The 21,361-nt window shown below is 41.7% G+C and overlaps 1 protein-coding gene across 4 annotated transcripts in view; it reads right to left on the bottom strand.

The window, feature by feature from the left end:
* The window catches only part of TAPT1 (transmembrane anterior posterior transformation 1), a 198,618-nt gene that overhangs the window by 21,597 nt on the left and 155,660 nt on the right, over positions 1 to 21,361 (bottom strand). For all 4 annotated transcript variants that reach the window (XM_034442793.3, XM_034442792.3, XM_060686729.2 and 1 more), the window contains 5 exons: positions 19,737 to 19,834; positions 19,530 to 19,599; positions 17,984 to 18,064; positions 15,139 to 15,248; positions 5,480 to 5,539 (listed from right to left, as the gene is read on the bottom strand). In XM_034442793.3, the coding sequence (XP_034298684.2) occupies positions 5,480 to 5,539; positions 15,139 to 15,248; positions 17,984 to 18,064; positions 19,530 to 19,599; positions 19,737 to 19,834 (419 nt within the window). The remainder of the gene's footprint in view (positions 1 to 5,479; positions 5,540 to 15,138; positions 15,249 to 17,983; positions 18,065 to 19,529; positions 19,600 to 19,736; positions 19,835 to 21,361) is intronic.

Raw genomic sequence — 21,361 nt, 5'->3', positions numbered from 1 at the left:
GCCAGTCAAAGTAAAAGAGGGGTAGCATTATACATTAAAAAAACAATTCAATTCAAACAGATTTTTAAAGATGAGGAAGGAAGGATACTAATGGTCAAAATAACTATGACTAAAAAAAAAACATTGTTAGTGGCAATATATGCTCCAAATGATATTCAAGAAGAATATTATGGGAAATTACATAAAAAAATAATAGAATTTGAATATGAAGAGATATGTATATTAGGGGATTTCAATGCAATAATAGACAATGAGTTGGACTATAAACCTACAAAATTAAATAAGAAGATAAGAAAACATTGCCAAAAACTTTTTTCAGAATGATAGATGAATTAAGTCTACAAGATGCTTGGAGGCGAAGCCATCCAAAAGAAAAGCAGTACACATTTTACTCAAATAGACATCTATCATGGTCAAGCATAGACATGATGGGGATGTCAACAGAATTAATAGCTAAAATACAAGAAATTGATATTGGAACAAATGTATGGGCAGACCACAATCCAATAATAATGACATGGAAAGGGAAAAAAAGAAAAATGAGATGGACATTAAATCAAAAATTACTAAATGAAAAAAAATTCGAACAATATATGGAAAAAGAATTGACTTTCTTTTTTAAAGAGAATAAGAAAGAAGATACATCTTTACAAAACATGTGGGATACCAGTAAAGCATACATTAGAAGATTGGCAATGACATATTTAGGAAAACGAAATAAACAGAACAGACAAATGCAAAATAATTTAGAGGAAGAATATAAGAGATTAGTGATGGAATTACAAAAAAACTACAAAAAGATTAAAAATTTGTTGGATTTGAAAAAACATAAGATGAATTTAATGGAAAATAGAAGAATTGGCGAATAGAATAAAAGCGACAAAGTAAAACTTTTTTGAAAATGCAAATAAACCAGGACGATGGTTAGCATATAAAATGAAAAAAGAGAAAGAAAAGAAATTAATAAGTCAATTCACAGATCAAGATGGAAAGATATGTTATAGAAGTGAGGAAAAGAAGAGGATAATTGAGAAATACTACAATGGATTGTATCAACAAGAAATAATAGATGATGATGAGATAGAACAATATTTGAAGAAAATGAAATTGCCTAGAATCCTGGAAAAGTTCAAAAAATTATTAGAAGAAAAAATATCTATGATGGAATTAATGGAGGGAATTAAAAGACAGAAAAATGGGAAGACACCAGGCCCAGATGGATTACCAGCGGAGGTATATAAAACTCTACAAGATGTACTAAGCAATGTGATGCTGCAAGTATTCAACGAACTATTACTTAAAGCTAAAATTCCGGACTCATGGATGGAGGCATATATACTGCAACTAATACCAAAAGAAGAGGCAGATCTGCAACAGATAAAGAATTATAGACTGATATCTTTATTAAGTGCGGATTATAAGATTTTTGCATCAATCATGGCTGAAAGATTAAAAAAATTATTAAACAAGTTTATACATTTGGACCAAAATGGCTTCTTATCAAAAAGACAAATTAGTGATAATATGCGAACTATATTAAACACATTAGAATATTATGAATTACACACAGAGAAACAAATAGCATTGTTATTTTTAGATGCACAAAAGGCGTTTGACAACGTGAATTGGCAATTTATGATAAAACAGTTGAAAATGATGAATTTTGGAGACAGATTTATAAATATGATCCAAACTATATATAGAGACCAAGCAGCAAAGGTGATGGTAAATGGTGAAATGACAGAGAAAATAGATATTAGAAAAGGAACAAGACAAGGATGTCCTTTATCTCCATTATTATTTATATTGACATTAGAGATTTGAAATAGAAAAGTGAGGCAGGAAAAGGAAATAAAAGGAATGAGAATTAAAAAAGAAGAATATAAACTACAAGCATTTGCGGATGATTTGGTGTTTATCATGGAAGACCCAATAGAGACTGCGCCAAAACTATTAGAACAAATAGAAGAATATGGGAAAGTAGCAAGTCTGAAAATCAATAAAGATAAGACAAAAATATTAGTTAAAAATATGAGAGAAAAGCAAAAGAAGGAGATGATGGAGAAACTGGACATCCAAATTGTGAAGAAAGTGAAATATTTGGGCATCTATCTGACATCAAGATGTGCAACGCTTAAGGAAGACAATTATCATAAACTGAAAAAACAAATTGAAATAAACCTGGAGAAATGGAGAAACTTGCAATTATCACTAATGGGAAGAATAGCATTAATAAAAATGAATGTATTACCAAAAATATTATTTTTATTTCAAACTATACCAATAAAACTGGAGAAAAAATATTTTGAAGAGCTGAAGAAAATAACGTGGAAATATGTGTGGCCAGGAAAGGGAGCAAGGATCAACATAAAAATGCTACAAGATGCAAGAATTAGAGGTGGGTTTGGCCTTCCGAATTGGGAATTGTATTATCAAGTAGCAGTGTTAACATGGATTAAAGAATGGATTTTATTAAGGAATACAAGACTATTGACATTGGAAGGTCATGATTTACAACTGGGTTGGCATGCCTTTTTATGGTACGGAAAACAAAGGATACATGGATATTTCCAAAGACATTATGTAAGAAATGGTTTGTTAGCAGTGTGGGAGAGAGTGAAAGAAAAACATTATTTGAATATTCCAATGTGGCTTTCAACAATAGAAGCGGTGACATACCCAAATATTGTGAACATGGGGAATATTGTTAGATATAAAGACATTTTGACAGTTCGGGGAGAACTGAAACAAAAACAAGAACTAGAGAGTCAAGGGATTGAGATAGATTAATATACAAGACTGCAATTACAATCAATCAAGATATGAAGCAGATCGTAGACAATATGGCTTTAATTTAGGGAAATCAGAACTGGATGAAATATTGATAGGAACAGATGAGAAAATGATTAAGAAATTATATAATTATTTACTGTTAAATAATTGTTTATTTAATAATTAATAATTTAATAATTATTTACTGTTATATAATTGTTACTGTGTATTAGACTAGAAGATGAAAAGAAACAATGATAGCATGGGCAAGGAATTTTGGGTACACCATAGAATTGGAGAAATGGCAACAACTTTGGGAAAGAAACTACAAATTAACAATGGCAACAGCCTATAAAGAAAACTTGTATAAGATGTTTTATAGATGGCATATGCCACCAGAAAGATTAGCTAAGATGTTTAAAGATAAATCAACTAATATGGAACTGGAAATGTCACCAGTTGCTGGGATCATACTATCATATGTGGTTGTTGTGTAAAGAAGCAAAACAATATTGAGTGAAAATACAAACATGGTTAGAGAGAATGCTGCAGCAACATATAGAGTTAAAACCAGAGATATTCATATTGGGAATTGTACCAGAGAAATATAGTAAAGAAGATGCATATTTGATTATTCATATAATAACAGCGGCTAGAATTGTATTTGCACAAAACTGGAAAGCAGATAAAATCCCGTTGGAAGGAGAAATTATAAAGAAAATTTTAGAATGTGCAGAAATGAATAGATTAACATTGAGAATAAAAGATAAAGAGGAGTTGATGTATTTCAAGACATGGGATAAATTTTATGATTGGTTAAAAAAGGGAAAAAAGTGAGAGATTATAAAAATTTACACAAATGATGAAATAAAAATAAATAATAATTGAATAAGAAATTGAAATGAGAATAAAGATAATTAGAAAATCGGGGCTGCTCAAATACCACTTTAGATTGAACTGAAAAGGGAAACAACAGGAGAGAGGGGATGTTCTGACCCAGCTACGGACCCCAAAGAACACAGCACACACAAAATTTGTACAAAACTTAATTTTCTAAAATAACTCAGTCTTTTTCAAAACAAAGGCTGTTAATAAACTTTCTTAACAGCCTACAAGAAACCAAAGATAAAGTAATCACAATCTTACTAAGGTTGGCAGAAAGCCCAGAAGCAATTTGCAGATAATCCAGATGTGAAGGAGAGTGAACTAAAGTTGTTCCCTATAAATTGCTTCAGTCGGCGTTCCTCCTTAAATAGGGTAAGGGAGTGGCCAATTAGCCCCAAGCCTTACTCTCGAGGAGACCTCCTCCTGAGGAGCCACTCCTGCCTTTTGGCAGCTCTGCGTGCCCGTGCATTGAGAAGAGGCTCCTCTTCTTCGTCCTCTTCACTTAAAGGAGCTTCTGGAGGTTCTGAAGGCCCTGGCTGAATCCCTGCCTCTGGCACCACATCTTCTCCAGCCTCCTCATTATCTGACTCGAGTGCCAGCTGCACAGGCTGCTGGCACAGCACCACACCAGCCTCGTTGTCAGAATCAGCTACAATCCACACAGGCCGCTGACGGGCCACAACAGGGGAAGGAGTAGAGAGAGAGGAAGGGAGAAGAGAGGAGAGGAGAGGAGAAACAAGAAAGGAAAAAGGAGAGGAAGAAAAGGGAGGGGAAAGCGGAGTAGAGGAGAAGGTTAGAAGGGGGAAGAAGAGAGGAGCGGGGGAAGAGAAGGGGAAGTAGGAAAGAGAAGGAGAGAAAGAATGAAGGAAGTAGGAGAAGAGAGAGGAAGGAAGAGAAGGGGAGGAGAAGAAGAAAGGTTGGAGTAAAGGTAAAGGGTAAAAGAGCAGTCCCGAAAAAGTAAAAATGAAAAATGAAAGTTAAAAGAAAAGATGAATGAAAAATGATGGAAATGACTGTACATGTAAATGTATTTATGAGAAATAAAAATAAAAAATAAAAAAAAGTTGCTTTTGGTCAGGAATTTGTACCCATTCCAGAATTGCCCCAGGGGAAACCCCAGATCTCTTCCTTAGTGGAATGGATTGAACATTTTCAATGTACTTGGCCCATCACCTGGACGAGGCACTGGACGAGGCACATGAAGCCCATAAAAGACAGACTGACAAGAGCTATACTGAAAGGTATAGCATGCACAGAAGCGTTCTGATGATGTCTGGGTCGGTGGATGGAGCTTCCCACCAGTTTTATTACCGGTTCTATAGAACCGGTGAGAACCGGGGGCAACCCACCACTGCAGGGATTGGACATTCAGCCTGGGTCCCTGGGGGGAAGAATTTGGGGAAACTTTCAATATGTAACTTTTGCGTCTTTTGGCTCAGATCTTGCTTTTCTTTTACTGTTATCATTTCAAACTCAGGAAAAGTATCTCTTCTCTAATTCAGTGGAGTCAAGGGTTTTCTTTCTTGGGATTTGAATGGAGGCAGACCTGACACTTTTATTCCTAGTTCATTATGACATAAATAGTGCAAGTGAAAGGCATTTCCTAGGAATACTGGAAATTAAATTAGTGGCCACAGGGATATCTTTGGAAGTTCAACTTCACACAGAGATCCAAGTTACATATGGTGATCTCTCCAATTGCAATGCTTTTCCAGTTTCTTCCTAACGTAAAATTAAATTGCAAGCAAATCTAATTAAATGTGCACATTTCCAAGTACTGAATTTAAAAAAAGGATGTATAAAACTACAATCCAACACTTACATTTTTCTGCCGACTGCTAACAAAGTCAAAGGCAAGGCTTGCTTTGTATTCACTGTAAACCTGTGGATAGGATAACATATGCAAATCCTTTTATTAACCATTTGACAGATTAGTAGCAGGCACTTATTATTAGAGAGAAAAGATACATAAATGTGCATATGACAACCCTTCAGTCTGTTTGGTTTTGAATATTCATGTAGCCAGGGACAGCATCTACAGAAATCAAAATCCTAAATCAGATGGAAATAACACTATTTGGTTGCTTCAATTGGACTAGGGATAATAGGCAAGGTATGTGTTTGTGTTCTTAAAAAGAGGATAGAAGATGAGGAAGTGTGTAGATAATCCACTTAAAGGAACTAAGAAATGTGTAAGAACCAGGTTTGTGGGCTCCAGGCAGGGGTCAAAACCCTTTCTTAGGCTTGACATGCCCCTAATAATACCCAGAAGGATTATTATTATTATTATTATTTTATTATTATTATTATTTATTAAATTTTTATACCGCCCTTCTCCCGAAGGACTCAGGACGGTGTACAGCCATATTAAAACAACATATACCCACAAAATTTAAAAACAGTTTAAAATGTTTTAAAATTAAAAATTTGGCCCTTATATTAAAAACTACAAACACCCAATTAAAATTCATTTTCTAAGCCAGCCCGGCCTGTTGAAACAAAAGAGTCCTAAGGGCACGGCGAAAGGTACGTAGGTCGGGGATCATGCAAATCTCTGGGGGCAGTTCATTCCAGAAGGCAGGTGCCCCCACAGAGAAGGCTCTCCCCCTGGGTGTTGCCAGGTGACATTGTTTGGCCAACGGCACCCTGAGGAGTCCCTCTCTGTGGGAGCGTATTGGCCGGTGGGAGGCTATCGGTGGCAGAAGGCGATCTTGTACATACCCAGGTCCTAAGCCGTGGAGCGCTTTAAAGGTGGTAACCAACACCTTGAATCGCACCCGGAAGACCACCGGGAGCCAATGCAGCTCGCGCAGGAGAGGTGTTACATGGGTGTGCTGAGTCGCCCCCATAATCACCCGCGTGGCCGCATTCTGGATCAGTTGGAGCCTCCGAGTGCTCTTCAAGGGGAGCCCCATGTAGAGAGCATTACAGTAGTCCAGGCAGGACGTGATGAGGGCATGAGTGACCATGCACAAGACATCCTGGTCCAGAAAGGGACGCAACTGGCGGATCAGGCGAACCTGATAAAAAGCTCCCCTGGCCACAGCCATCATATGATCTTCTAAAGACAGCCGTGCATCCAGGAGAACACCCAAGTTGCAAGCCCTCTCTGAGGGGGCCAAGATCTCGCCCCCAATAGTCAGCGATGGAGCCAGCTGGCTATACCGGGATGCCGGAAACCACAGCCACTCGGTCTTGGAAGGATTGAGTCTGAGCTTGTTTCTCCCCATCCAGATCCGCACGGCCTCCAGGCTCTGGGACATCACATCAAGGGCATCATTGGGGTGGTTTGGGGTGGAGATGTACAGCTGAGTATCATCAGCGTACTGATGGAACTTCACCCCAAAACCACGGATGATCTCACCCAGCGGCTTCACATAAATGTTGAATAGAAGGGGTGAGGAGGAGAACCACCGCAACACGGTGCCCCCCACTCCCAACCCCTCCAATCGGCGCAGCATGATACCATGGTCGATGGTATCAAAAGTCGCTGAGAGGTCTAATAGGACCAGGACAGAGGAACAGCCCCTGTCCCGAGCCCTCCAGAGATCATCAACCAATGCGACCAATGCCGTTTCCATGCTGTAACCCGGCCTGAAGCCCGACTGGAACGGATCCAGATAGACAGTTTCATCCAGGTACTGGGGAAGTTGTCGCACCACCACACTCCCAACAACCTTCGCAACAAAGCGAAGGTTGGAGACAGGACGATAGTTCGCTAATACAGCCGGATCCAGGGAAGGCTTCTTGAGGAGGGGCCTCACCACCGCCTCTTTCAAGGAGGGAGGGAAGAAACCCTCACTCAAAGAAGCGTTAATAATCCCCTGGAGCCAGCCTTGTGTGACCGCCCGGGAGGCCATCACCAACCAGGAGGGACATAGGTCCAATAAACATGTAGCAGCGCTAAACCTACCCAGAATCCTATCCATGTCCTCGGGAGTCATAAGGTCAAACCCCTCCCAGATAACACTCTCAAGACCCACCTCCGTCACCCCATCTGAATCTACCCAGTCGGAGTCCAGGCCTTCCCGAATCTGAGTGACTTTGTCATGCAGGAATTGCACAAAATCCTCAGCCCTACCCTGCAAGGGGTCTTCCCTCGCTCCCAAATGAAGGAGGGAGCGGGTCACCCTAAACAGGGCGGCTGGGCGGTTCTCTGCAGACGCAATAAGAGCGGAAAAATAATTAAACTTTGCCGCTCTTATCACCACTAGGTAGATCTTAATATGAGACCTCACCAGTGTTCGGTCAGATTCGGAGTGGCTGGCCCTCCAGTTGCTCTCCAGGCGTCTTTTCCGGTGCTTCATCTCCCTCAGCTCCTCGGAAAACCAGGGAGCCAATTGAGATTGGCACCAGGTCAGAGGCCGCAAAGGCACGATGCGGTCCAAAGCTCCAGCGGCCGCCCTATCCCAGGCGGCCACCAGTTCTTCAGTCGAGTCGTGAGCCAGAGCCTCAGGGAACGGCCCAAGCTCCGTCAGGAACCTATCTGGATCGATCAGGCGCCTGGGATGGAACCACCTGGTCGGTTCCATCTCCCTGCGGCGGAGTGTAACGGCTCGAAACTCTAGTCGAAGGAGTGAATGATCTGACCATGACAAGGGATTGCTGTCTATATCCCCTATTTCTAGATCATTCAGCCACTGACCAGAGACAAAAATCAGATCCAGAGTGTGTCCCCCCATGTGAGTGGGGCCTTGAATTAATTGGGTCAGGTCCATGGCCGTCATGGAGGCCATGAACACCCAAGCCGCCTCTGACGTTTCACCGACAGATGGCAGGTTGAAATCCCCCATGACCATAAGTCTGGGGGTATCCACCGCCACCCCAGCTATTATGTTGAGCAGCTCAGGCAGGGCCGCCGCTACGTGGCAGGGAGCCAGGTACACAATCACCAAGCCCATCTGCACTCCACGACCCCACTTCACAAGGAGGGACTCACATCCGGCTATCTGAGGTACAGTGGCCTCCCTCGGACAGAGACTTTCCTTAATAATAGCCACCACCCCCCGCCTCTACCCTGAGCCCTCGGCTGATGGAATGCGCGGAAGCCTGGCGGGCACATTTCAATGAGGGGAACCCCCCCCTCACGGCCCAACCAGGTCTCCGTAATACCCACCAGGTCAGCACCCCCCTCTAGAACAAGATCGTAAATGAGGGGGGCTTTATTTATCACGGACCTGGCATTGCACAACATCAGCCGGAGGCCCAGGCCCTGAGGGTCTGCGCAACCCGGAGAACGAGAGATGCATTGGGGGCCGGAGTGTGCAATCGCTCACAAACAGCAAGTGCACACTCCTGAAACCTGATATGACCCCCTATCACCATATCTGCCCCTCCCACCCACAGTACTAATCAAACAACCATCACCGTTGTCCCCCTGAATCCCCTCCAAGCTCCCAACCCCGTCCCTCCCGCCACAACCGTCAGACCGGCTATGCTGCCCTGTGGCTATATGGATCCCCCCAGATTTCTCCACATAACCAACTACCCCCCTCCCGGAATCCCTTAAATTTTTTTCTAAAAACTTTCCCCAAAAACCCCTCAACCCCCTTCTCACAACATGCCACCTCTCGGGGTTCCAAAACCCGTCATCAAGGGAGGCCCTCGATAGTGTTGCCATTCCACCGGATCGAGGCATGCCCTGCTCAGCCAATCCACTCGAACATTGGATAGGCTGGAAATGTGCTCCGCCTTGATCAACAGCGTGTAACGCTCCACCCAGCTCATTAGTCTTTCTGCCTGGTCCATCAGGGGCTTGGATAGAGTGCCACCTTCTCGATTGACATGTGCTTTCGTGGCCATATTGTCCATGTGGATCAACACGTTACCCTTTCACAGTGGCCCGAAAATGTCGGAGGGCCAGACGAACAGCCCACAATTCCAGCCAATTGATGCTGTTCTTCCGTTCCACTGGGGACCACTGTCCCTGAGCCACCTGATTGAGCAGATGCGCACCCCATCTGTGGAGACTCACATCTGATGTCAGCACCAGATGGTCGGGCTCCTGAAACACGCATCCCTTCAGAAGAGCTGATGATGTCCATCACTTGAGAGACAGGCGAACTCGAGGTGTCAGTATGATCTTGGTCCTGGAATTGCTGCGTCCTGTTTTCTGGAATGGCAGCAAGAACCACTGCAGGGGACGAGCGTGTCTGTGAGCTCAGGGGATGATGGCAATACACAAGACCATCTTCTTGAGCAGCTGGGACAGAAGCAGCAGGGGAACCAACCTCTGGGACGTAACCTGTGCCACCAACTCCTTGATGCTGAGAATCCGGTTGGGAGACAGGAAGACCTGGCCTCTGACGAAGTTGATCACCGCCCCCAGGTGAAGAATACGAGTGGTAGGAGTCAGACGACTTTTTTTCAGGTTGATGGAAAACCCGTGCTGTTGGAATACACGGATCACTGACTCGATGTCTTGTGCAGCCTGTGCTGGAGAGGACGATAGAATTAGAATGTCGTTCAAGTTGCAGGGAATGCGTACTGGGAGTACCGTGACAGTCACTGCTACTGCCATTACCAACTTGGTAAAAGTCCTGGGGGCCGAAGAAAGGCCGAACGTGTTCTGTCCCCGTCTCATACATGCACCCCCACAGACAGTCAATAGTGAAATAAACCAGCCGACAAAGGTTTCTCTAAGAGCAGAATTGGCAGCAATCCAGTGGCTGGCTGCCAAGAGTCTTTTACTTACGAAGGGAGTGTTTTTCAAAGCCAACACACAACAGATAATAGAATATTCAAAAAGTCCAGCAATGCAGAGAGGTTTGTTCAATATTAGTTTTTGCTCGTCACAGAGCTTGAACGGCCACCACACCCCCTTTTATACCCTGTGGGGTGTGGTCCAGTGACTCAGCCTAATCCCTGGCATGCCTCTTCCTCTGCTGCATGCGCTTATCTCTGCGACGCTGTCGAGGGTCCAGCCAAGACTCATCATCATCATTATTGTCCACCTGCGGCTGCGTGGAAGTGCTTGGCCCCGGGCCTATCTCTTGGCCTTTGGAGGACACCGGAGGCATTGCCAGAGAGGAGGGTCCTGGAGAGAGAGGCCTTGCCAACTCCTCTCCTTCACTCTCAGAGTCCTCTCCTGCTGATAACATAGGCTCAGTGATCGGAGCCACAACAGAACAGCATGGCCTGATATTGAAAGTGGTTGTTGGCATACTCGAAGCGAGGGTACTTGCGATGAGCTGGGTGGATTGGCACATGCAAGTATGCCTCTTTGAGATCTACAGATTGTAAGAGGTCTCCCTTCCGTATGCATCCCAGGATCTATCTGAGGGATTGCATTTTGAACCTGCGGTAGAAGATGAACAGGTTTAGTTGCTTGAGGTTCAATATCCCTCTCCAGCCCCCTGAGTTTTTGGACACAAGAAACAAGGTGGAATAGAACCTGGTCCTTTCCTGTTCCTTGGGCACCGGTTCAATAGCTCTTATGTCCAATAGGTGTTGAATCTCAGCATCCATCAGTTGTTTCTTTGCAGGAAGCCGAGGAACCAGACATCGGAGAAAACGGTCGGGAGGGCTGGAGTGGAATTCCAGGTGAGGCCGAGCATCACCGTGCAAAGAACCCAAGCATTGGATGTCGACACCTCCCATTGCTGGTGGAAATGTTGGAGACGAACGCCAATGGGACCCGGAGACTGGGAGTCACTTGCCCCACCTGAAGGACCTGTAGCCAGCTCCTTGAAACGGCCATTTTGCTGGGGACTAGTTTCTGCCTCGATCCCTGACAGCCTGCCTATCTGAAGGCTGGTCAAATCCCTGGGAGTAGGTGCGTTGAGTGTAGGACCCACTGGGCCTGGAGAATGACCGAAAGGGCTGCCTTTGTGAATAGGGAGCATATCTACGGTCTGATCTCCTATATGAGGGCAGCACCTTACACTTGTCCTTGTTCTCTATTAATATTGAGTCAAGGGCGGCACCAAACAGGGCAGGGCCTTTATAAGGGGCTGAAGCAAGCTTCCACTTCACCTTCATATCTGCCTTCCAATGGCGGAGCCAGAAGAGTCTACAGGAAGTCACAGCAGAAGCAAGGGCCCAAGAAACAAATTTTGCCGCATCCAAGGATGTGTCAGCCGAATACTCCGTAGCGATCACCAATTTATTAATGTCCTGGTGGAGCCTAGTATCATCAGGTGGAAGCCATTCCTGCAATTGGTGAAGCCAAATCAGTGATGTCCTGCTGAAAAAAGAGGTAGAAGTGGCAGCCGTGATAGCTCAAGCGGCAGCCTGGTGAATCTTTCTAAAGGAAAGTTCAGCCTTCCTGTCCTCAGTTTTAAGGCCATCTACAATGCCATTAGAGATGACCGGGGAGGAAGAAAGAGTAGCCACTAGAGCATCCATAGAAGGCAAAGTCAACAGCTCCTCTAGCTCAGGAGCAGAACAATAGAGCTTCTTGCTGTGACCACTCGGGGCGGTTAGTGAACCAGGTTGACCCTATGGTGTCTGAACCACCTCAGAAAACAGCTGAGGGCAAGGAATAAATTCCTTGTCAGGCTTAGATAATTTGAACAAAGCATCATGCGGGTTAGAGGCCACCTGGGTCCGGTCAGTCGAAGCTTTGGCCAACCCAATATTAGTTGTCACCTTAGCTTTGTGCAGTAAGGATTTAAAGACTGAAGGACGGAAGAGGCCTGTAAAAGCCGGCTTATCTGGCATCAGTCCCTCGTCCTCAGCAAATTCAATCTCCTCCGGGTAGTCATCCCCTTGCACAGAATCCACAGTTGAACTGGAATCCTGCTGAGAAGGGGAGCTAGGCCTGCTGGTCAAATGTCCCTGAACATGTGGCTGAGGATTAATGGCCTGAAAGGATCCCTGAGCTCCCTTCTGAATATCAGCTGCAAGGATCTTAGACAGCGCATCTGAAAGCATGGTCTGAAGGTTGAACTGGTTGCCAGTTAACTGCTCTTCCTCCATGTGGTGCCCCGCAGCTATTGGAGTAAACGTATCCTCCGGCATCTGCCGTCGAACCACCGGTGGCATGACCAACTCTGCAGCTGAAACATCGGGCAAAGAGAGCGAAACTCCTTTGGAAAGCCCCAGAGAAGACCTAGACTGGGCACCGCCTGAAGAACAACAGGGAATCCCACTTGGCAGATGGCGAAGTACTGTACTGAAGTCAGCCTGACCAGTTGAAACTGGCTCTGTGGCAGGAACCCTATGAGACCCAGCCTAAGCCTGACGCTGGGCCTTGTTAAACTGTTGTTCCAAGGCTTTGTGATGCCTCTTGGCGTCCTTATCCTCAACAGAGGATTTCTTTGATGGCAAAGTTGGTGCAGGTTGAGCCTTACTGGCCCTGCTCCTAGTCTTTGTTGTGGACCCCTTGGGGGCAGAATGTTGAGCCTTAAGGACCTTGGGTGGGCTAGTGTCCTGCTCAATGTCCGAAGACAGACAAGTCAGCCATGGCAATATTAGTATAGATAGATAAATAGATAGATAGATAGATAGATAGATAGATAGATATAGATATAGATATAGATAGATATAGATATAAATATAGTGACTGCTGGAATCAATCCAAGCCAAGGAGAGCTGGGCCCAGAAGGGAAACTTCCTTCATTGAAGTGGAACTAAGGAACCCCCAAAGTTACTACCAATCCAAGTCCAAACCGGGGCCCTGATGCTTGGCCTAAGGACAGAGGAACCAGGCCCCAAGGCAAGCAGTCAAACCTGACAGATCAGGTGCAATGATCCTCTGGCCCTGTTGCAGCGCGAGAGCAGCATGCTCTCCCAGCGCTGAGATTCCAGCCGCAAACCAGGTATTTGAGGCCCAGGCTCAAGCCAGAGCCCAGAAGTGCCGCTTTGCAAAGGTGGATGAGAGGCAGACAAGAGTCCCGAAGCTCAGCTGAGCAGCGGTCTGACCTCTGTGGATCCACAAACACCATTCTGCTGCAGACCGGGAAAATGGCAGCCACAAATCTTTTAGTGGTAAACAAAATGCGGCCTCAGTGGGAAAATTCCTCTGATCGCCTCCGCAGCGGCCCCAAAGCAGTAGGAAAAGGATGCAAAGCCAAAGGGTTCCCTCAGCACCGCAAAGCCAGCCTGGTTGTAGTAGTTTGCCATGGGAAACCAGGCAGTGACTCCGGAGCTGCCAAAATGAAAAGGGAGCTGAAAGGTGGTGGCGATTGTGCTGGCGGACTGGGGAACCAGCGCACACACCAGCAGCTAGTCAAAGTGCACGGATCTGCCCTGCCGGGACAGAATCTGGAATGCTGCCCCTCCGAAAGTCCAGGGAGGCGCGAGATAGCCTGGAATCCCAGGAACATCACCAGCACCCCTGGCAGCGAACAAACCTGCAAAGAGGCTTTCCACAAATACAAGTTGCATCTCCCAACGGAAGAGTCCCAAACAAGAAGAAAAGACAAATTTCCTAAATCCAGACATGAGTAATCTGGCTTTAATGCCAGAGCAAAGATTTTCACAAGTCTCTTCAGCAACTGAGTGAAAAAGACTGACGCTTGAGGAGCACAGGAGGCGTGGTCAAACAAAAGAAAAAAATTTACACTCAGTTTCTAGCAACAGATGAGAGATTACCCACGCATGGATTATAGAAGCAGCGCACTGGAAAAAGAAAATAATTTTCCTTTTTGTTTATTTGCAAGCTGTGGCAATTTAAATAGAGTTTTAAAAATAAAGGTAAGTTGGATAATACTTGTGTTATCAGAATTTCGTCATCTTGTAGTTTAAAGAAAGAGGAGCCATCCCCTGCTGCTCTGAAAGTATGGTGGGAATTCACTGCTGATACACTTAATTTAGGAACATTTTAAATATATCCCAGTAGAAAAATAAAAACAATACAAAGGCTCTTATGCAGAAAGAAACTTTACTTTCTGACTGTCTGATTTGCCATCTTCAGCTTCTTCGCTTTGCTGGCATCCTGCCATAAACCAAAAAGGAGGGGGAGAAAGGAATTTGGGGAAGCTATGTTCAGGTTGTGAAGGGGAAGACAAATGGAGGGGAGGGGAGGGGAGGAGCGAAGCTGACAAGAACCAGAGGTGTCAAACCACAATAAGCCAGCCACCAAGGACATCTGCCCTGGGAACGGAATGGCATTTTTTCTACAATCTCTTTGGCCAAAGAAGTTGTAAAAAAATGCTTTTAAAAGAAAACAAAAGCCTCTGATGATCAGGCAACTCAGTTGGGACCGTCAGAGCCTTTTAAAACCATTTTTTTAACAACCTCTTCGGCCAAAGGGGTTGTAGAAAAAATGTTTTGAAAAGTTAAAAAAAAAGTTGGCCATGCCCACCCAGTCACATTACCCCCCACTAAGCCACGCCCATAGAACCGGTAGTAATAAATTTTACATTTCACCACTGTCTAATTCCATTAAAAAAGAAGTCTGGTATATTTAGCTATTTTTAATCAATGGGAGTAACTCATGCACAGGTGAGAAAGGCAAGGTAATATTTCCCTCATTTCTTCTATAAAACCTAAAGCAGATTTGGTCCAATCATTGGAAATGTTTAATTATATACTTACATCAGCTGTGATGTCATTGAATTTGGTTATGAAAGCATGTTTCACAATATCAACAGCAACCTCTGATGCAATCACCATACAGACATCAGGGAACAATACCCACAGATGATCTGTAAAAGGAAGGAATTCACAGGAATAAACTTTGTCTGGAACAAAAAGAAATGACTAAACATAGATGGAATGTCTTATTTTGCATTTTCCCCAATATATGCAAAATAGAATCCTTAATCCATATTTATAAAAGCTAAGTCTGCAAATATTTAATAGAATTCAGGCAAAATGTGAATGAGGACCAATTTCCTGACACTATCAGGGTCCTAAATCTGATCGGTACAAGGATGAAATCACATATAACCAAAGATACTGAGATGAATTGTGCTCTACTGAATATGTATGGAGCAGAGCAAAATACAAGGCACAGTCATTTGTTATGTCACTAAAAGCACTTCAGTAACTTGTAATAAGATGGAATTAAAATAATGTACTAGTCAGAACTCAAAATCCAATGGCAATACAAAGATTTAAAGAATAAAGTAATAAATATCTGCTGGTTTAAAAAAAGATTAATGGAGTTGTTCTATACATAAAACCTCAACTTAAACTTAAGCTACTTATAGCAGATGACTATGGTAGATTTATAATAGTGGAAATTGAACTTAATTGAATAAAATCAATAGTGGTTGCCATGTACAGGCCAAATGATGATAAAAGTGAATTTTAAAAAATATCTGATGGATCATTACTCTTTTCATATGAAAACTAGTTTATGTTGGGGGATTGGAATGGAGTAATTACACCAGCTTTGGATAGATCATCTACTAAGGGGATTAAACATCCCCAGGGTAAATTACCAAAGACTTTTTTTGAGATGATGAACAATTTAACACTAATAGATTCATGGAGTATAAAAATGGCTCTGCCAGAGAATATACCTTTTTTTCAGAAACATAAATCTTTTTCAAGGATTCATATGATATGAACTAAAAATCTTGCAAATAAGATTTTAAAAGTAGATATTTTATCTAAATCCTTTTCTGATCATAATTCAGTGCTTTTGGTACTAGGAGGAAAGAGTTTGAGCTTCAGATGGAGATTAAGTGAATCTATATTGCAAAAGGAAATGATCGTAAAAGATTGTAAAAAGAAACTACACAAATATCCCAAAGCTGCCTTTTCAGGAGGCAACTGGACTTTCTTGTTTTTTCTTTTGAAGACGTTTCACTTCTCATCAAAGAACCTTCTTCACTCTGACAGGATAGTGGGGAATGGAAGGAATTATATTCCTTGCAGGCAGCTGGTAATTTGCATCCTTTTAGAGAGTCCTTGAAGCACTTGGAGGTTTATCTGTGTCTTCGGGGTCACCTGAGTAGTGCTCCTGGTTCCTGTAGTCTGCAATTTTTTCTCTGGAAATCCATTCCTATATGAAACTACACAGATACTTTGATAATAATTTAGGTAAAGGGACAAGTTTAACATTTGTGTGGGATGCTAGTAAAGCTGTTATGAGGGTTATTTTATACAGTATAATTGCTTAGAAAATAAAAAATCCCAGGAAAGACACAAAAGATACTGGATGAAATCAGACAGAGAGAAATTGAATTGCAAAAGACACCTCCAGATCCTAAAACTTTACATCAAATTAAACTGCCACAGCAACAACTGTCCATGTTAACAGTACAAGAAATAGAAACAAAACTGAAGTACACTAAACAGAGACACTTTGAGTTTGCAAATAAACCAGGGAGATGGTTGGCATATAAACTAAGAAAGGAAAGGGAAAGCAGAATGATTGAGAAAATTTTTGAAGGTAGCAATATAATAACAGATAACAAATTTATCAAAAAGTCTTTTCATGATTTTTATACTAACTTGTATAAAAGACAGGAGTTAGATATGTCTAATAGATGAATATCTTTTAAAACAACAGTTGCCTAAATTATCTTAAACTCAGACAACTTATGAATGATCTAATAACTGTCTTTGATATATCAGAAGCCATTAAAAAATGAAATCAGGTAAAGTTCCAGGCCTTACAAGATGGCCTTACAAGCCAATACTACAAGTGCTTTGAGGATAAATTTATTCAACCATTAAAAGATACAATGAATATTGGGGTGGGGGGGGATACCTCAAACGTGGAAGGAAGCTAATATTCTGTTGTTACCGAAGGAGGGTCAAGATGTTACAAAAACAAAGAATTACAGAGCAATTTCATTATTAAACAAGGACTATAAACTCTTTGCTGCAGTTTTGGCAGAAAGACTAAAGGTTTTACAAGCATATATACATGAAGATCAATCTGGCTTCCTGCCAAAAAGACAGCTAAGAGAGTGTTCTGTGCACCTTTGGCATTTAGTCATGCCGGCCACATGACCACGGAGATGTCTTTGGACAGTGCTGGCTCTTTGGCTTTGAAACGGAGATGAGCACCACTCCCTAGAGTCGGGAATGACTAGCACATATGTGTGAGGGGAACCTTTACCTTTTATGTTGACACACATAAATATAAAATATATAATCTAATGAAAATGTTGAAATATGCAGTACAAAGACATAAAGAATAAAGTGAAAAATAAATTGAAATGAAATGAAAAAATAAAGGAAATAACCTAATTTTATTATAGCAACACACAAATACATGTTTGACAATTAATATATATATGAACATCAGCAAGTATTGAGGGCCCAACTGGCAAAAGAAAGCTCAGAACTGTATTAGTTGGAAACATACAGAAGAGGCCGTCATCCTGCAGTGGATAGACAAAGGCTAAAATGATGATGATGATGATATATGAACATATCGGGAATATTTCATTTTAATGTTTATGTCTAAAGAAGTCTTTACCTGGGTTCCATGAAAATTGTTCCATATTTCTTAGGCAAACTATCAGTAACAGTACATAATTGGTGAATCTCTCTTTGATATCTAAAATAATGATGACAGTAATAATAGTAATTATCTCTTAATGCTACAGAAGTTTCCAGTTTCCTAAAAGCCTACTATATCGAAGATCCATGAGGAAGGCAAACAAGCCACTCATAATTTCATACAGATAGTCCTCAATTTACGACTGTAATGGAGCTTACCCATTATAGTTGCAAGTGATGACAACCGTTGAAACAACCTTGTTTAATAACTCCCCCTGCTCTCACTAATCCCACTGTTAAATAAACACACAGATTGTTAAACAAGAACGGGGTACCTCATAGGTGACGGAGGTCTTGGGAGGCCCGTCACCCAACTGGGTCTAAAAAGGGGGCAGACAAACAGTGAAAAACTTTGCAAAGCCAAAAATAGCTCAGCAAGTGGGAAGAGCCCAGCTAGATTACATTACAATGCAAGAGAGCTTTCCAAACAAGTCTCCAATGCTTAGCTAATGAAACCATCCTTATGGGCTGGATCTCTACTGAGATTAATTAACTGGTCATCAGGGGACTGCAAATCTCTCATGGCTTTTGCTAACTTTGGGGAAGTCAGCTGCCTACATGCAAAGGCAGCAGCTGCAGGACCAATTTCCCAATACTTTCCCCTTAATCCACACCCAGAAACCCACATTTTTTCAAAGGCAGTTGACAGGCAGGAAAAAGCATGGAAACCTTTGGAAAACATTTTGCTGCTGGTCTGGCTGCCTTTAGGACCCAGCTCCTGCCATGGCCATTTGTGCCACAGCTGATTTTTCTTTAGAGCTAAACTTTTTCTTTAGCTCCTCAAGGCAAAAAGTTGCAGAAAGATTTTCTTTCCTTCCTTTCCTCTATTCTTTAGCCTGGCAGTGACTCATCAAGGTAAATAATTTACAGATTTTGCTATCCTTTCCAGGCATGCAATAAATTTAGCAAATTAAGTGGTTAAAAGGGATCAAGATTGGAGGGGATCAAGATTGTTGGTTGGGCCAAACTTTCTTCCTGATACTGAATCAATGGCTTTCAAAACTTTGTGACATCTTGCATGACCTCTAAAATGATAAATGGATTTGCAAATTCGAGCTACCACACTTGGCTTTCAGAAATCCAAATTCTCAATTTTGGGCTGCTTTTTATAGGTTCTTTGGATTTTGCAATTGATACAGCAGGCCAAGCAAACCCAATAAATATCTGTAGCTAAATGACATACAGTTTTGACAGACAATTGTATGTGTCAAGTTAGCCACCATTTAGATCTTACTCTAGCGATTTCCAAATTTCCTTTAGAGGAAAGAGATTTGAGAGCTTTCTGACTTTGCCTGCCCATGGATTAAAACATTTGTGACCCCTCTCTAAATTGCTTGTGCCCGTCCACACACCCCCCAGATCTAGAATTTGTACAACTCAGTGTCATTAAATCCACCACAGATTTCAGACTCTTACACATAGAAAGTAGCATGAATTGTTATCACCCCAAAATATATACATACCACTGTTTGACATCTGAAATAAATTGTTCTTCTCAAATTTCTTGAAAACACTTCCTTTTATTTCCACAAACTGCATTTTAAAGAAAGCAAATTCCCATTTTAGGTAAATCTGGATTTAAAAGAAAATGTCTACAAAACCAAATTATTACTTCTTAAAAACATCAATAGTGACAGATAAGATTTGCATTAGATCCTTCTAACACTTACATTGTTAGACATCATGATAGTAAGAAGTGATTTATTGTGAGAGTTGAAGGCTACATTGAGTGTTGTTGCTTGGACCATAATAAGGATAGCATGCAAGACTGTAGTCACATACATTAAGGAAAAATAATTTTACCAGAAAATAATTAGTCTGAATTTCAAGATCCCCCTCAATAATCAGTAGAGTCTGATATTTCACCAAGCTCTAGTAAACAATACACTCAAAGTTTCCCTTAACTGTTGATTCAAGCATGCAGTAGAAGTTCCTTTCTTCAATGCATGATTCAAATGAAGTTGCCAAAAGAAGGGGTTATGCATGGTAGTGAATATTGGCCAGTAAACAGTAATCAAATCCACAATATATTTCTTTAGATTAGCTGTAGATTCTTCACATTTATATATATTTCCAAACTGTTCATTCCCCTTATTTTATCCAATCATGAAGGTTTGGATTTCTCTTCTACACATTCATATTTTCTAATATTCTAATATTCTAATTTTTTTAAAAAAAAATAGCTACAGCATAGAAGAATTTGTTTGGTGGGATAGATCAGAAAATAGCAACAACAAATGGCTTTGTAGGTTGTTGCTGATTCATGAACCAATTCAGACAAGAAGTCACTATTGTTTGTGGCATAAATATTAATTTATTCTTTCCATGAAAAATATTTGTAAAAAAGTTGCTGTGATGATAGCAAATGAAATCAAAGTCAACAAGACTTGTGAAAGCTAACAATACAATAATCTCTGAGATAGAATTGCCCCAAGGTGATTTCACAATGGTCAAAAGTTTCAAGTAGACATTTACATATCCAGATACCCCTAGCACCATAGAAGACAACAGTGTTGTGAAATCCTTTGTAAGCCACCATGGTTTTTCTGCCCCCAAACTCTTATAGCATCTTCCCTATCTGTTCCTGGCTGTGACTGAATTGTTGGGCACACTTTGCCACTTTGGTCTGCTGAAAAAAAATCAAAGCATCCATATGTAAATATATACACCAATGGAGACAGCCATGAGCAGTTCATGAAGTAACTGCATGAATCTGGAAAAAATGCAAAAGTTTCAATGATCTGTTTATTGCAAAGCAGGTTTCTTGAATAATTTGTATAGCCCCAATGGATAATTCTACTGTAATACGAAAGTCATGCGAAGGTACTTTTTATCAATCTTATAATTTATTTTTATATTTTTAATTAAATACAGAGGCTGCTTTTCCGTGGGACTCCTCATGTGGCCTGATAACTAAAGAAAGTATGATACCAAAACAAATATACCAATGAAACAATTTAAGCAACAAAACAAGTGAAAATGTTAGCAATAACAAAAAGTCAAACAAAAATATAGCAACATCAAACCAGCATACCAAAAGTATCCTCCCCCACAAGAGAGAAAAGTTGCTAATTTTTTCATGCAAAGGAAGAATGAGAGTACAAGACAAAGAATCATGCATGCTTATTTTAATATTGCGAAACCTTGGTTTGGGATTACCCATTTTATCAGCTCTGCTGATGATGCACATGGCTGAAATGTTTTTGTTTGTTTTGTTTTTGTTTGTTTTTATTAAATTTATATACCGCCCTACTCTCGAAGGACTCAGGGCGGTGAACAGGCACAAAATAAAATA

Source organism: Pantherophis guttatus, chromosome 8 (genome assembly GCF_059756535.1).
Source record: "Pantherophis guttatus breed Tessera chromosome 8, ASM5975653v1, whole genome shotgun sequence".
NCBI classification, from domain to species: domain Eukaryota; kingdom Metazoa; phylum Chordata; class Lepidosauria; order Squamata; family Colubridae; genus Pantherophis; species Pantherophis guttatus.
Note: the sequence above shows the minus strand (reverse complement) of the source record. Positions and strands in the feature narration are given on the sequence as shown.